Raw genomic sequence first — 15,750 nt, 5'->3', positions numbered from 1 at the left:
GCAAGACTCACTAGTGTTGGCTGCATCATCAATCTGATGTTACTTAAGCCATAGTAGAAAGTAATCCAGGGCATTTGTTGATATTGGTGGAGCTTTGAGTAGGGTGGGGATGCATCTGATAATTGTTTTCATTAAAGATCCATAATTAATTCTATAAATTTTTGAAGTTTATGAACAAAAAAATTGAACATGTTTGGCTTTTTTGTGCAATCCAATATGAAAGCTAAAAGGACAATTGGAAATCCTCACATAGATCTACAATAGAAGACCAATTGAAAAACAATATCAAACATATTCTAAAAGTTATTTTTCTGTAAATCACAACTGGCCAGTTGTCGTAGTTCACGCAAGTTGGTGGTCTGCTGTTTTGAAACTTAATACAAGAAGAAAAAGACAGAAAACTGAGAATACTACAATTGTAAAATGAAAATACCGAAGAGATTGAAAAAGCATTTCCTAACAGAATATTAAATTAGGTTATTTTGTGGTGAATTACTTAATTGGCGAATTGTCTTAGCTTCAGTTGAATTCTCCAGGTCAGTTGTTAAACGGGAGGTCACTTTTAGTATTAATTTAAATCAGTGGAAGGCACGTTGGTCAATAACAATGTGCCTTCTCCTGGGAAAATCTATAAATTCCCATAATGCAATCAGTGGGATCACTTAATTAAACTGAAATGGCATGATCTACTGCTGCCTAAAGTCATTCTGAGCGCTGCTTGACTTTCTCCTCCTCCTGTTTATGTACTGGGGGTTGATTTGACGCATTTAAACGTATATGGGCTGTCAGTGTGAGTTGGGGGGAGGTAAACAAGATGGCGACAACCTGAGTGGCAAGAGTAACACGAAGAGTCAGAAAATTTGCTTTATATCTTGCTGGACGAGTGAAATACTGTCTTTATCCCGGACGAACAAACAGAAAATACAAAGTCTGCATTGGCAACGGCATTACTATAGATCTAGGTAAGAACCGGTAGCCGGAGTTAGGTACCTTGATAAGTAACCTAGCTAGCAATTCACATTGGAATCTGAGCGACGTGCTAGCTAACGTAACTCCGTTTAGCATGGTTAGCTGGATGTATCCAATGTGTTTTTGTGGTATGTAGCGCTGTTCTTTGGGATATTGTATTAGCTAGTTTTGGTTATTTGTGAGCCTGGTACAGGACGGTTTGAGAACAATGTCCGTCACATAAATTTACCATGCTATACCGGCACGTCAGGTGAAGTTGGCTAAGGCTAATCCAAACGGCAGGCAAAGTTGACTAGCTAGTGCTATACACACACCGTTAGCTACAGTTCTGTGACGACATTTCTTTGATCCTGTTCAGTTTCCAGCACTAGTCCTCGTCTACGTTTAATCCATCGACTCTGGTTTAATGCATACTTCTGAGTTAACACGTGTACTCGCTTAGTTTCAATCAAGAAGTCACAAAGTGGAAGCTTACGTATGCGAGCTAGTTCATTCAGGCGGACGTGTTACGTTAGCTTATCAGCTGCCAAACCGTTAAAATGTTTATTTCCGATCAACAACTGAAGTGTCAGTCGTGGCTATAATGAAACTCAAATGGTAAATGTGTCATGTAGAGTTAATATCTTTGTTTCTGATGTGAATTTTGGCATAATAGAATCTCCGTGTTGTTAACCGTTCAAGTATTGATATCGATAACGTTACAGATTGTTTACCAAAGAAGGGTAACATTATCTTAGTTCAGAAGAGCACGAAAGCCGTGTGTGTTTTGTGTATATATATTTTTTATTTAATTTTTTTTCTCGATGTTGAAATTGCCTTTGTTTACAGGCAATAGGCACTGTGGTGGCATGGAGGACACCTGAGGACGGTTGTGCTCATTGGATGGCTCAGTCGACCTCCAGGAGCCGAGGTGACACAGAGTTAGGACCGATACTGCTGAATGCGTTTGACTGTATCTGTGATTGGATTCATTCCCGCCCCGCACACTTATGTGTCCTGAGAAAACAAACTATGCCATGCAGCATGGAACATTGACTGAAATGCTGTTCTGCATGGCAGTGACTCAGGACTGGTTGCCTCTACCTGAAGCTGTATGGTATTAAATTTATATAGAGGTGATCTAGAGTCAAGCAAACAATAACATTTTAGAATTTTCTTTGTTTTTTGTTTTTTTTTTGGGGGGGGGATTTCTGTTCTGTTCAACTGCACTTGTTACAGATGTAGGACATACACGCAGCATAAAGCACTAGCTTGATACAGACCCAAGTAGTTCTTCACCTTTGTATGCACCTCTTGAGTAAAAAGAGCCCTAATGTTTACAAATTGGGATTGATTCCCCACCTTCTCCCTCAACACTCAGGCCTGACTACTCCCTCTCCCATGTTCAGTATTTTGTAAATCATTGTTGTTCCATCTTGAGGAATTAAAATACTCCGTTCAGAGCTGAAAGGTTACCAGTGGATTACACTTCAGCAGCAGTCAAAGCTATTTGCAAATATATTTTGCACAGGAGGCTTAAGCTGTGGCTGCAGAAGTATCAGTCATGAGTACTGGGGAGCTGGATCATATTGACTATCTAAATGAAAATGAACTGATGGAGATGGATACTTTTATTCACCGCATTGACTCTACAGAGGTGATTTACCAGCCACGGAGGAAGAGGGCAAAGCTGATAGGGAAGTACTTGATGGGGGATCTGTTAGGGGAGGGATCCTATGGCAAAGTGAAAGAGATGCTGGACTCAGAGACACTTTGTCGCAGGGCTGTCAAGATTCTGAAAAAGAAGAAGCTGAGGAGGATTCCCAATGGAGAAGCCAATGTGAAAAAGTGAGTAATGTTTTTTGTTTGTTTTTGTTTTTTTTAGTTTATCAACCTGCATTGTTTGACCTCTTGTCTCTTTTTTTTTTCTCTGAACCTGACACTTTAAATCAAAAAAACAGTGTCACTGATTTCTTTCTTGAATGTTGTAAGTTATGGATGCTCAAATGCAGGGTTTTCATTTCTACGGGGACAGTAGTTTCTCCCGAGAGACTGGAAAACTGGCTCGACTGTTATTCTTGATCTTGATATTAGTTAAATAATTGGAATCACTCCACTGAAAATGTAATTAAAATGTACACAAGTTTTACATTGCATATTGAGTCTGCAGTTTATATAGCCTATTTCACTATCAACATTAACACTTGATAGGATATTTGTCTTTGTCATTCTGACAAATGTAGTTTGCTTTGAGGTAAAAAGCAGTAATTTCTTAACTGTCAAAAATCAAGAAAATTCAAGTTTAACTTTCTCCAAAAACCTTTTTATTCTCATGACTAAATCAGGCACATGTATCAAATGCATCAGTAATTCACTGTTTTGAAGAACAATTTAATGTAAATTCTTCTCATAGCACCTGATTGAAGGTTTCATAGCTTTTGAACCTCTGCCCCTCTGAAATTTACTAAAATTCTGTACTGGAGTACTGGAATAATTTCATTAAAATATCAGCAGAAAGCGTAAGCAAACAAACTTTGGTTATGTGAAAACATTTATGCAATATAAATGCATATAAAATAAATGGAATGTTCATTTGACAGTGTCCACTGTCTTAAACTTTTACATGCAAAAATGCTGTGTAATTATTTTGAACATGGTTCTATTCTGAATAAAAGCAGACCTGCAGGAATTTGCAACAGGCCCTTGCCAGCCTTTTACATTACCTCAATTGATTTACTCAAGTTGATGGAATAAGATAAACCTGTTTAACACAGCCTAATCAGTTCCCTTATCTTTTGTAATTCAGCTATTAAATAAACTGAAGTGAAGCACTAAAATGCATAATGTTTACATTAAAAACTGAGGCGTTATGTCAGTGTATTCTAACACCTACACAGAAAATATATGGTAGATCTATCGATTTTTGGCACGATAAGAAATTCAGTTTAACAGACCACAGCACATAGATCAATGATTGTTCTTATCTGCACAGGTAAAAATAAATCAATGACCTTCTTTATTAAAATAATTGTTTAATAAGTTGTTGGAGTGCATTTTTTTTATCAATGCAGGACTTATTTGTCATGTTTTGTATTTATTTATGTATTCAGAAATTTTTCCCTACATTCCCTGTTTCCTTAGGAGTATCAAAGTTTAATCACACAATAGTTTATTAAATATTACTCCAGCCTTTTGCTGCAGGCCTAGGCTAATTATAGAGGACGTTTTAGAAAACTGTCAAATTGAGTTCACACAGAGCTAGAGAACTGCAAGCTGGTGTGTTTTAGGCCATTGTCAGTGGGCAGCAGCAAAACAGCTCAGTCAGAATTGTTTTGTTGGGATTCTAGTATATTGTATTTATTAGGAATACAGACTAACATCATTAAAAATCATTCCTGCATTTTGTTTTTTTATTATTCTCATTTTCTCTTGATCTTGTTTTTTCTTTTAATCAACACCTGATAATTGCGGGAGGTCAGTACAGCTGGAAAAAGAGGTGCAAAGACTTGTTACATAGCCACAATTGTCCAGACCTGACTGTGATAAACCCTTTGTTTTAATTAGACAAAAATAAATTCACATGTAAGAGCAGTTTATCTAAGAGACACAATCTTCAGCTATAAATAACATATTTCCCCTTCTCATATTACTGTTGGGCCCAAATGACCATGTCAGCAGCCGCTGCAGTTCTCCATCACTGTGTACATTAGATCCCTTCAGCCACCAAGCTGCCTTGCACTCATAAGCATTTTGAGAGTGATGGCAGCCAAATCTGCAATAGCTTTGTGTGGAAATCGGGTTGGGAACCTACGGCCAGAAATGACACTTCAGTTCTTTTGCAGTGTGTGTGTTGAGCAAGGTGCTACTTTAGTAATGAGCCCTGAACAGTGTATCTTCTTTTAGAAGAACTGAATAAAATTAATAAACTAAATATTTTGTGTTGACAGGATGTGAGAGCAAGTTAACATCTAAGCTATTTTTAGAAGATAACAAAATAAATGTAGCCATAAGTATTCATCTCACTTATTTCAGTGGATAAATAAATTCTATATTAAGTATATCAAAATCACCACTAAACACCCTTTACAGTGACACTCTCTAATCACCAGTGGAGACTTTATTTTCAGTTGACACAACAACCAGTCCAAACAGTCCAGGATGTCAAAAGCTGGGTGAGGATTACTATGAGGCCTAGTAATTATGAAAAATGATATCTTAACCTGTTACTAGACACTGCAGCAGGTATCCCTATTCACAATCCCTACCCTTCTGTACATTAACCATGGCCAAAATGTAGCTCCAACTTGGTAAAGAGTAGTGTATATACTGCCGATTCAGACCTGTCCTCGTACACTGAAGTCTGTAAATGCTGCCCAGTGTGCCTTTTTACTATTTTTTGACTTAAGTGCTTAAGTTTTTATGTTCTTTATTTTGTCTGATATTTCCAAAAATATTTGGATCAATTGGGAGAGAACCAAATCTGTTTTGTGGCACCCAGTGTGAGATTAGTGATTAAAAATATAAAAGAGAGAAACTAGAATACAAAATTATGTTAAACATATAAAGAAGATAGTGTTTTCATCAAATGGTGCCTAAGCTGTTTTTGCAATATTGTGAGGTCACAAATACTTCTATAAATAATTATTCTAGTTTCCTGGGCAACGGGAGTGTTAGCCTGGAGATCTGTACACACTGTGTTTTTTAATACATTTTTACCACAAAGATGTAGTGGTACACTTCATGAATGTGTCACATTGTTAAGACCACAGCAGCGTCTTTGATGTGTGATATTGGTTTTTGTTGTTTCTCTTTTTATATCTCTCACTTGGTCAGAGACTTTGTTTTCCAGCTTGACGAAGCTGGATGTTAAAGCCTGTACAGGCTTGTCTTATTGGGGATCTCACAGTAGTCCCCAGCTTCTTGTTTAGCCTCTTTTTAGCATTCCTGTCTGCCAAACACTTCCTGCTTTTACTGAGTTTCCATGGTAATGAACATGCTCATACTATCATTGTTTGAGCAATGCAACTTCTGTTTCTGTAGAAACACCCCAAAAAAATGCTGTGAACTCCTTTGGAATGATGCAGCCTATCTGCACTCAGTGTACCCTCAGCTGCAACACTACCTGTTTTTATGAATTGTTTTATGAAAATTGCAGTGACGCAAATGCAAAGCAGTTTGCTACATTTCAGACACATCAGCTGAGCATCGAGCGCAGATGAATAGCAGAGGGGTGTACAGCTTGAAATTAGGCTATCAGTCCCTCCTTACCATGTTTTAATCATTGCCAAGTTTTTGTGGACATCAGGCAGGTGTATCATTTTAACAATGCAGTGATGCAGTAATAACTGCTTGTATTTGTGATAGCCTTGTCAGACATGCGGTTATGTGTAAGGGAGGACTTTTATAACCCATAACTTGCAGGGTAATTTTAATTTGGACAGGAGCTTCAAAGTGATCATAAGATTGTGTGGATTGAAGGGAGTTTTTTTTTTTGTGTGTTTTTTTTTTTTTTTTTTTTTTTTTTTTAATGGTAATACCTCAGAACTATAGGGACAATGAGAGTATTGTTTCCAGTAAGGGTAGGGGAAATCAATTCATACAGTAGAATTTCTGTATATTCCCAAAGGGCATAATTAGATTTTCTTTTGTCTGTTAAGGGTAAAATTGTAGTTTCTCCTCACTAAATATGCAACAGTGAAAAAACTGTAAAGACAGAACAGTTACTCATGATATCGGCACAGCCTCTGTGCAGCTGCTAACTGTGATGCCATGCATGAGAAAATCAGTTAAAACAACACCATGTTAAGTGAAGTAAAATTTTTATTTTATTTTTTAAATGAGCTCCAATGGATGAAAGGTTTTCTTCTACTAAATAAGCAATCTTTCAGAGCCTCTATGAACTTTCCTGACTATGAAAAGGTTTGCTCATGTTATTATTATTATTATTATTATTATTATTATTATTATTATTATTATTATTTATTGGTGTTTTATTTTTGTTTTGTTGGCAGGGTGGATATTCTTGTTTATAGTGTGAAATGAAAAATTAAGTGTGTATTCTAACTGAGCATTGAGTCTTCAATTAAAAACAAACACATTAGTGGCAGGCTTGTACAACAATGTAAAAAAGCGGCAGTAAGACCAATGCCCCCCCTATTACAAATTTCTCTAAAGGAAACGTTCTCTTTTTATAGCGCCACTCTTCCTATTAAAGTGACACTGACAAAAGGAATTGCCATCAACTATATTGTATTCCAAAAAAAAAAAAGTGCTAAATTGTACCTTGATCTTAGAGGTCTGCTTGAAATATCCCTAGAACTCACTTATGACCTTTCCTTCAGGTACCAATAAATCTGTTCAGGTAATGTAAGAAACTTTTTGTAGAATAAACAAGAATTCATCTGATTTCAAAGGCTTATTTAATGTTGATTTTTATTCTATGCAAACCAAAGGTCTGAATGATAAGAACTGTTTAATTTCAATTTCTCTTCTTCAGGAAGATCAAAGAACATGTTTAGCCACATTTGGTAGTAAAACTAGCAGTAATATCAACTGTATCACCCTGAAAAATTAGTTGAAATCAAACTGTGTGTGTCTATTTTTTTTTTTTTTATATATATGATGTGGTTACAAGACACACACGTAGTAACCTTTTTCATTCTTTATGTTTAGTTTCATTCTTTATGTTTAGGTGGGTTGTATGTCAAAGGAAGTCAGTGGTTTACACTTTGTCTCTTTCCATCCGGGTCCATATTTATTAGTACCCTTCACTCTGAGCTCTGACTGAGTCTCCTGAGGGCTTTGCCATGCTGCTGATTGAAACATTGTCTTCTTGCGTAGCGTAGTGAACAGTTATCAGTCTTTATAATGACACTAGTCTAATTGACTACTGCAGCACTCATCCACAAGGCTGTATTATTGGTAATAAATATGTTTTAGGTTTAGCTATACTGAAAAAAATCAAGCCATATTCATTGCACATAACTGCAGCGGATGGTAACCAGCAAATATGTTCTGGACAGGGTCATTTATACACTATCTTAAGTCCTGTTATATAAATCGACTATTTGTCATGTTGAGTGCAGTGTTCTAATGTGATCATATATGGGAGACAAAGGCTTGTATTAAATGAAATGACACTCAATGTTGGATTTGTGGTTTTTTGTTTACATAATCTTATGTGTTTTTCATTGTTTTCTCTATCTACAGGGAAATTCAGCTGCTAAGAAGACTCCAACACAAGAATGTGATTCAGTTGGTGGATGTCCTCTACAATGAAGAGAAACAGAAAATATATCCTTAAGCTGCTACATGAGTGCACAAATGAGGGTTTTTGTTTGTCTTAAATCTGCTTTATATTTAGCTCACTTTACAAAACGTGTTTGTTTGGTTTGTCAAATCCCCTTGACTCCTGACTTACGTATATGGTGATGGAGTATTGCGTTTGTGGGATGCAAGAAATGTTGGACAGCGTCCCAGAGAAAAGGTTTCCAGTATTTCAAGCTCACGGGTAAGTCTTTGGTTCTCTACCTCTATTCCCCCACTATATTTAGTCTGCGCCTGTGCGCAGCCATTGCTCCATGTCTAAGATTAGATCCAAGACTGTTGGGCCTCTACTTTTAGAAAACTGACTGATTGTGTGAATGTTTGATCACTGCTGAAAAGCTGCTGAAGCACTAAGTATTGAGGATTCATGTGGCTACAGTATTAAATTGTTTGATATGCTGTTTTTCCTAACATCTTATGGTAAATTTCCTCTCCTAAATCCATGTTTGTCTCTTTCAGGTACTTTTGCCAACTAATAGATGGCCTTGAATATTTGCACAGCCAGGGAATAGTTCACAAAGACATTAAACCAGGGAATCTGCTGCTGACTACAGACGGGGCACTTAAAATCTCTGACCTGGGTGTAGCAGAGGTGAGCGAAGGCTCCAGGATAATTGTGTTTACTATTCAGATTCCTGTTAATATTGTTTTAGTTATATATTTTTTATGATTTTGGTTGGTTTTGTCTTTTTGTTTCTTTAGAATTTCCAGATCTGAATTATTTAATTTTTTTTGTCTTGCACATCTGATTTATAAATTACAGTTCATTCAGAAACTATTACTAGCGCTTAATTTTTCCCACATTTTATGTTACAGCCTTATTCCAAAAATGTATTACATTCATCATTTTCCTCAGAATTCCACATACAATACCCCATAAGAAGTGTGTTTGATATCTTTGCAAATTTATAAAAACTTTAGCACCAATTACTAGCACCAAAACACCCTCAAGTCTTTTTGAGTATGATGTTACGAGTTGCCACACCTATTTTTGCGCAGTTTCTCCCATTCTTCTTTGCAATACCTCTCAAGCACCATCTGGTTGGATGGGAAGCATCAGTGCACAGCCATTTTCAGATCTCTCCAGAGATATTCAATCAGCTTCAAGTCTGTGCTCTGGCTGCACCACTCAAAGACATTCAGAGTTGTCCCATAGCCACTCCTTTTGTTATCTTGGCTCTATTCTTAGGTTCATTGCCCTGTTGAAAGATGAACTCTGTCACTCTAGTCTGAGATCCAGAGAGCTCTGCAACAGAGTTTCATCAAGGATGTCTCTTTACATTGCTGCATTCATCTTTCCCTCGATCCTCACTAGTCTCTCAGTTCCTGCCACTCAAAAACATCCTCACAGCATCATGCTGCCACCATCATGCTTTACTGTAGGGATGGTATTAGCCAGGTGGGGAGTGGTGTCGTTCCTGTGTTTTTTTTGTTTGTTTTGTTTTTGTAATTATAAATTTGCAGATTTATAAAGAAAAACTGTTCCACTTTGTCATTATGGGGTGTTATTAGTTTTTGAGGAATATAATTAATGTTATCAATTTTGGAATAAGGCTGTAACATAACAATATGTGGGAAAGGTTAAGCGCTGTAAATGCTTTTTGGACGCACTGGTTAAAAAAATATGTACAGCACAGTAGCCTTTGAAGCTTCCCTACAGTCAAATTTGTGAAAATGGTTTTCTTTCTATGTCAGTGGACATTATTGGATAATATACACACATTACTGTAGAACATATATTTTTTTTTTGTTTTGTTTTTTTTGTGGAGTAGTGTACCTGCCTACATATTTCATCAGAAATTGCTAATGACAAATTTTACTCATAGCTAATCTTATTCTCCCTGTCTATTTGTGTGTGTGTTTTTTTTTTTTTTTTTTTTTTTTTTTTTTTTTTTTTTAAAAGGCCCTTCACCCATTTGCGGAGGATGACACATGTCGTACCAGTCAAGGCTCTCCGGCCTTCCAGCCTCCAGAGATTGCCAATGGACTGGATACCTTTTCAGGGTTTAAAGTAGATATTTGGTCTGCTGGAGTAACACTGTGAGTAGTCAAATTAAAGTGTAACAGGCTCTCAAAATGCTTTACATTTCCTAGTATTTTAAATTATAGATACTAGACAAATAAGTCTGCTAAATCATTCAATATCAAAAATTAGAGTTGCTTTATTAACAACTGCTTCCATCTATTCAGATACAACATTACAACGAGTCTGTATCCATTTGAGGGGGACAACATCTATAAGCTATTTGAGAATATTGGAAAAGGAGAGTACACTATTCCTGAAGAGTGTGGACCCCTCCTGTCGGACCTGCTGCGAGGTCAGTGTTGTCCAGAACTAAATTTTACCTTGAGGAAAAAGTTGCACCTTACGGTCAATGTGTTTGTGTGAGTAAAAGAGTCAAACATACTTCTTGCTAAAGATCTCAAGGTAGTTCCTGTGTAGGTGAGTGGACGACTTCCACAACAAACTGTGTTTATACAGATGCTTGGAAGTTTATTACAGTAAACTTTAAAAAAAAAAAAAAGGTTTAATTGAAATGAAAATTATACCGGCAACTAAACCAGAACTAAAATTAAATCCAAGTTATACTCTGAAAAACAGTAACTAAACTGAAACTAACAAACTAACAAAGTAAATGCTTGAGGGGAATATTGGATGTGGGCTTTGAGATAAAGTTGGCCAGGTATGCAATGATTGCACTAATGATCACAAACAAGTCCATCCTGGGTCTGGTTTTTCTGTGTCCAGTAGGTGGTGCCATAACATTAAGAGTCACTGTGACTTCTCAGTTTTGAGGATTCCTCCAAAGTGTAGAAATCCCTCCAGCTGTTGACGTAGTTTCCATTGATCTGGAGCCAGCAGCAGAATACTAAACACTTCAGAGTCAGGAATTTGGTCTTCTGCTGCAATGCTCCTGTCTTCCATTTTAAAAAAGCAAAACAAAAAACGTTTTTTTTTTTGTCTTATGAAAAGCATAATCATCTGAATGGCAGCAAACTAACCACCTTTAAAATTCAGAAAGAATGCTGAGAAGATTGTTTGTACCAAGTAATGGAACCAATGACCAAGTAGTCTTCCATCCTATTTAATCCAGCTTTGCACACTTTTTCCTTTTATGGTAAGAAACCACTACACGTATATACAATAGATCAGGGTATTTTACTTTAAAATTTTTAATGCCTCAACTTAAGATATTTTGAGTAATGACTGTCACAGTGTATTTGAAGGTTCAACAATGAAAGCTACTTCGTTCTTTTGCTGTTTGAACTCCTGGTCTCCATCCCCCATTTTGTGTGACGTCTGTGTGTGATGACGCAGCACCTGCGAGATAGTCAGTCCATAATTACATGGTCTAAAATAAGCTCGGAGCCACAAAAGGTGTCTTTCAGCAGGCGCAGCATTACTATCAGCACTCTGCATGCAACCCTTCTGGGGAAACAATTACATTATTAGGTCTGGTTAGACACTGCATCACTGCTGCCTTATCACACTTACATTCACATTTTCTAACATTATGATAGCTAAGGCACAAAATCCTTATAACAGTGGTACAGCTGTTGTATTATTCATATTGATGTTTTCTTACTGTACCTCATTGACTCCTTGAGCTCATGGGATGCCTTGAACCAGTGATAAATGACATTACTTGCATAATTAATGTTCCCCGAATGAGTTTATCTGTCTGCCATTAGCCCTCCCTACACTACTGTGTCCTCCCACCAGCTTGTTAAATGCTTCACAAAAAATATGAGTGGAAAATTTGTTCAGGATAGTATTGACTTTTTTTTTTTTGTCCTGTAGGAATGCTTGAGTACGACCCTTTGAAAAGGTTTTCCATACAGAACATAAGACAACACAAGTGAGTTATCCATGTATTCTTCTCCTGTTTTTATTTTATAATTTTTTCCCTACAATGACTTAAATAGCTCTATGCAAATTTGTATGATGAGCTGACAGAGTTTACAAAAGATAATCTGTCACTGAAATGCCCATCGCCTTTCTACCTGGTCCTGCAAGCTGGGTGCGTAAGAAACACCCCCCGTCTGAGCGCCCTGTGCCCATCCCCGCCAGCGCGGAAAGCAGGGACCCATGGCGAAGTATGACAGTGATGCCCTACCTGGAGGATCTTCATGGCTACGCAGAGGAAGATGATGATGAGCTCTATGATGGAGAGGATGAGATCATATACACTCAGGATTTCACAATGCCAGGTGATATATACCATTTGATATATATAAAGCAGGATATTTACAGCACATTCTTTTTTTTTTTCCTTTTTTTTTTTTTGGAACATTTCAGAATATTTTTATGTGACATACTTGATAAATGTAATTATGCCCTATTTAATGAATCGCTGCAAAGACTACCACCACTTTTATTGCTTATATTTCTCCTGTGTGCAGATTGCATTTAAAACGTTTAAACGTTATATTATGTGGTACCTTACTGTTTTTACCTTGCTGTTTTTCGAATTACTGTAATTACTGAATTATTGCTGTTACTGTGCAATAGCTTGTGTAGAAGTATGTGCCTACCTCTTTGCACCTTTTAAAACCTTTTCATTCATCTCACCTAATCACCTACATCCATCCTTTTGGAAATGAGTGAAAGAACAAGTTGGTTTGTTTTTTTGCACTGAATATGAACACAGGTGTGCTACAAAAGCTCAAGTTTTTAGATTCTGCAATTGCTAAAGCTCACATCAGTGACTCTGGTGCACTGTGCACATGAGTTCAGTGACATTACAGAATGGAAGTCCAGTTGTTGAAAAAGTGACAGTGATTGGACAAAATGGATAAGTTATGCAGAATTCACAGGGGTTTTCTGAAATTGCATTAATTGCTGTGATTGCAACTTTGTGACCTCCTGGAGGAGCTAGTTACTGCTATGTAACTTACGAAGCCAAGAGGAAGAGAAAACATAATCCTGTTACCCCTGTAATCAAAGCAACGTTGGCTTATCATTTTTACATCACTCTTACTCAGCCCAGACAGATTATCACTACTTCTAATTGAGGATTTTCAGAAGTTAGAAATTGTATTGGTATTAGTATTACTAATATTATTAATTTACAAAGCTAAACAGTGAATCAGACTAGCCTCTTTCACTGGCGGGACCGATGTAAATTCAACCTGTCACTTTGTGGGTCTGACTGGTGCCATCAGTGTGAGACAAAACACAACAATACCGGAAATGTGACCATTGGCTAGGTGTGTCACAGCTCTAATGGCTCACTTGCTAACCTACCTACTGGGAACATGAAACAAAGCTGCAAGCATCGGTTTAGAGGTCTGGGACAGGATACTTTGACACTTAACACAAACAGATCTGGTTTAGTATCAGTTTAAGAAAATACTATTGTTTCTAGCACTGATTTATGTGTTGGCTGATATGTAGGGTGAACCGACAAGGACAACTGTTTTTATATTCAATTTAGTGTCTTCCCCAACTCTGTTTAATTTTTATCTTTTTTCCCAGAATTCAGATCCTGTATCTGTTGCTAGGTAACAAGCAGTAATAATAAATGCAGTCTGTGTTGAGTATCTAGAAGTGGTGCCCCATATAAAAACCAAATGGAGCTGCAGAATGTGAATGAAGTGATCTAAAAATAGTCTGGTTGAAATGGTTCTGGTGTGGGAGTATGAATGGATTTCCAAGGTTTACTCCCACGCACGGTGAGCACCATCATTAACTAGATACTTCATGTGAATAGGAATAATGGTGTATATGGTTACTTAAACTATTTAACCTGATAAATATATCCCACCACTTCTGATATTCTCCTCAGTGTTGGAACTGGGACTCGGTTTTACACTGCACCAGCTACACAGTCAGATACTCACACACAGCATAAACTAAGTCACATTCAGGTTAGGACCTTTTTTTTTTGGTCAAGAAAGCTCCTGTTGATTCTCATGGTTGTCTGACATGACATTTTGTTGTTGTTGCTGACAGATTGGCTATTCAAAGGTGCCTTTTGTAAAGCAGCAAATTAAGGGGTGTTTGGGGTGGGGAGTATTTCCATGCTTGTAACAGCTCACATTGTGCACACTCATGTTATTACTAACACTTCAGCAGTAAAGCAGTAACCCATTCTCATGTCCTCACTTGTCAGGGAGAGTAATTAATTAATTAATATGGGCACTGATGTATGGTTATAGGACAAGTGGCCGAAGAAGAAGGGGATGATTTGAACTCGGACCACAGTCCAGCTATACCCAAGCCAGTTTGTGTGAATGGAACAGAAAGTGGCTCTCTGAACAGCAAGCCCAAAGGCGAACGCCGATCCTCCTCCTCGTCCAACCCCTCTCGCAAAGGAGTCTCTACAGCCAGCAAGATCCGCAAGCTCTCCACTTGCAAACAACAATGACCCCCATCCCACTCCTCCCACACACCAACCCATGGTGAGTGTGTGTAGTGTTAACAAATGCTTGTGCTCCTGAAGGACACCTTTTTATACAGAAGAAAGAGGGGAGAGTTTAAGATGGACACCATCGAGAACAAGTTAAGCAGATGTAGATGAAGATAGGAGAGATGAGACAAGAATGCATTTAAACAGACAGATGTAGAGATGCGTATCAGGCAGGAGTGGGAGAGGAGAGAGCGAGACTGTTAATATTCAGTGAGCAGTGCTCTGACTCACCACTGTTTCCCAGGCAAACACATGGGCGGTTTCTTATACAGTCACAAAACCTAGATCTAGACTGATCTAATCTTAGAGCATATCTCTCCCGTTCAATGTTAGGGTTTATTTTGATTACAGACTTCCAGGGCTTGTCAGTGCCCCCAATTCAGATGAAGTAAAGCGGATATATGCTTTAAGCATATACACTCACCTCTTTCCAGTTACCACCCACAGTTTGCTCTTTCAATCTCTCACACATGCAAACCACTTACGGCATGAGGCTGTTTGTCATGGCTGCAGTGCAGAGGAGATGCTGTGTAGTAATTTGTTCAGGCAATGACTCACCCTGGATGAGATAAAGTGGGCTGTGGGACATTTGTCGCTTTTATCACACTGTGGATGAGTCTATCCAACACAAATTAGTTGTTGTCTTGTAATAATATTGTTACGTTTTATCACAGGGAAACTTTTTTTGCAGTTATGTTATGTGACAATATCAACAATATATATAAATGTCTGTAATACTCTGTCATCTGTCTCTGTGCCTTTCAGGTTTCCCTGCCCCTGTGCTTCTGTCTGGAGTCCTCAGTTGTGAGGAAAAACCTGCTGATGTTAATGCCCCCATACCTCCTTGGGTCACTGGCATGCAGAGTCTTTTGAAGATGCAGTATGAGAGACTAGGAAGAGGAGGACAGCATGAAATGTTCTTTTGCTCTGAGACTAAGGCACTGGCTGTGAAGTTCTGTTTTTTTTTTTCTCCCACATTTAGGCTCCTTTCAACTTCTATCATCATGTCACCCCTCAATCCCTTCTTCATCCTCTCATCCTCTGGAGGGTCAAGTGTTAAATC

At 37.7% G+C, this 15,750-nt stretch overlaps 1 protein-coding gene across 1 annotated transcript; it reads left to right on the top strand.

Moving 5' to 3' along the window:
• The first annotated feature begins 781 nt into the window (after positions 1–781).
• stk11 (serine/threonine kinase 11) lies at positions 782–15,648 on the top strand. The gene is made up of 11 exons (XM_067474826.1): positions 782–962; positions 1,798–2,796; positions 8,158–8,241; positions 8,369–8,458; positions 8,734–8,866; positions 10,178–10,314; positions 10,465–10,592; positions 12,077–12,134; positions 12,293–12,486; positions 14,437–14,679; positions 15,453–15,648. Exons 2-10 carry the CDS (start codon positions 2,513–2,515, stop codon positions 14,643–14,645), a joined length of 1,317 nt encoding a protein of 438 aa, XP_067330927.1. The 5' UTR covers positions 782–962; positions 1,798–2,512; the 3' UTR covers positions 14,646–14,679; positions 15,453–15,648.
• Positions 15,649–15,750: the final 102 nt, after the last annotated feature.

Source organism: Channa argus, chromosome 14, assembly GCF_033026475.1.
Source record: "Channa argus isolate prfri chromosome 14, Channa argus male v1.0, whole genome shotgun sequence".
Lineage (NCBI taxonomy): Eukaryota > Metazoa > Chordata > Actinopteri > Anabantiformes > Channidae > Channa > Channa argus.
Note: the sequence above shows the minus strand (reverse complement) of the source record. Positions and strands in the feature narration are given on the sequence as shown.

What these genes read in the sequence shown, in the direction of transcription:
- stk11 (XM_067474826.1), top strand. Translation starts at nt 2,513, where the DNA reads ATGAGTACTGGGGAGCTGGATCATATTGACTATCTAAATGAAAATGAA. An exon ending in CTGACCTGGGTGTAGCAGAG is followed by an intron (nt 8,867 to 10,177) that starts GTGAGCGAAGGC and finishes TTTTTTTAAAAG; the next exon opens with GCCCTTCACCCATTTGCGGA. An exon ending in TGGTCTGCTGGAGTAACACT is followed by an intron (nt 10,315 to 10,464) that starts GTGAGTAGTCAA and finishes CCATCTATTCAG; the next exon opens with ATACAACATTACAACGAGTC.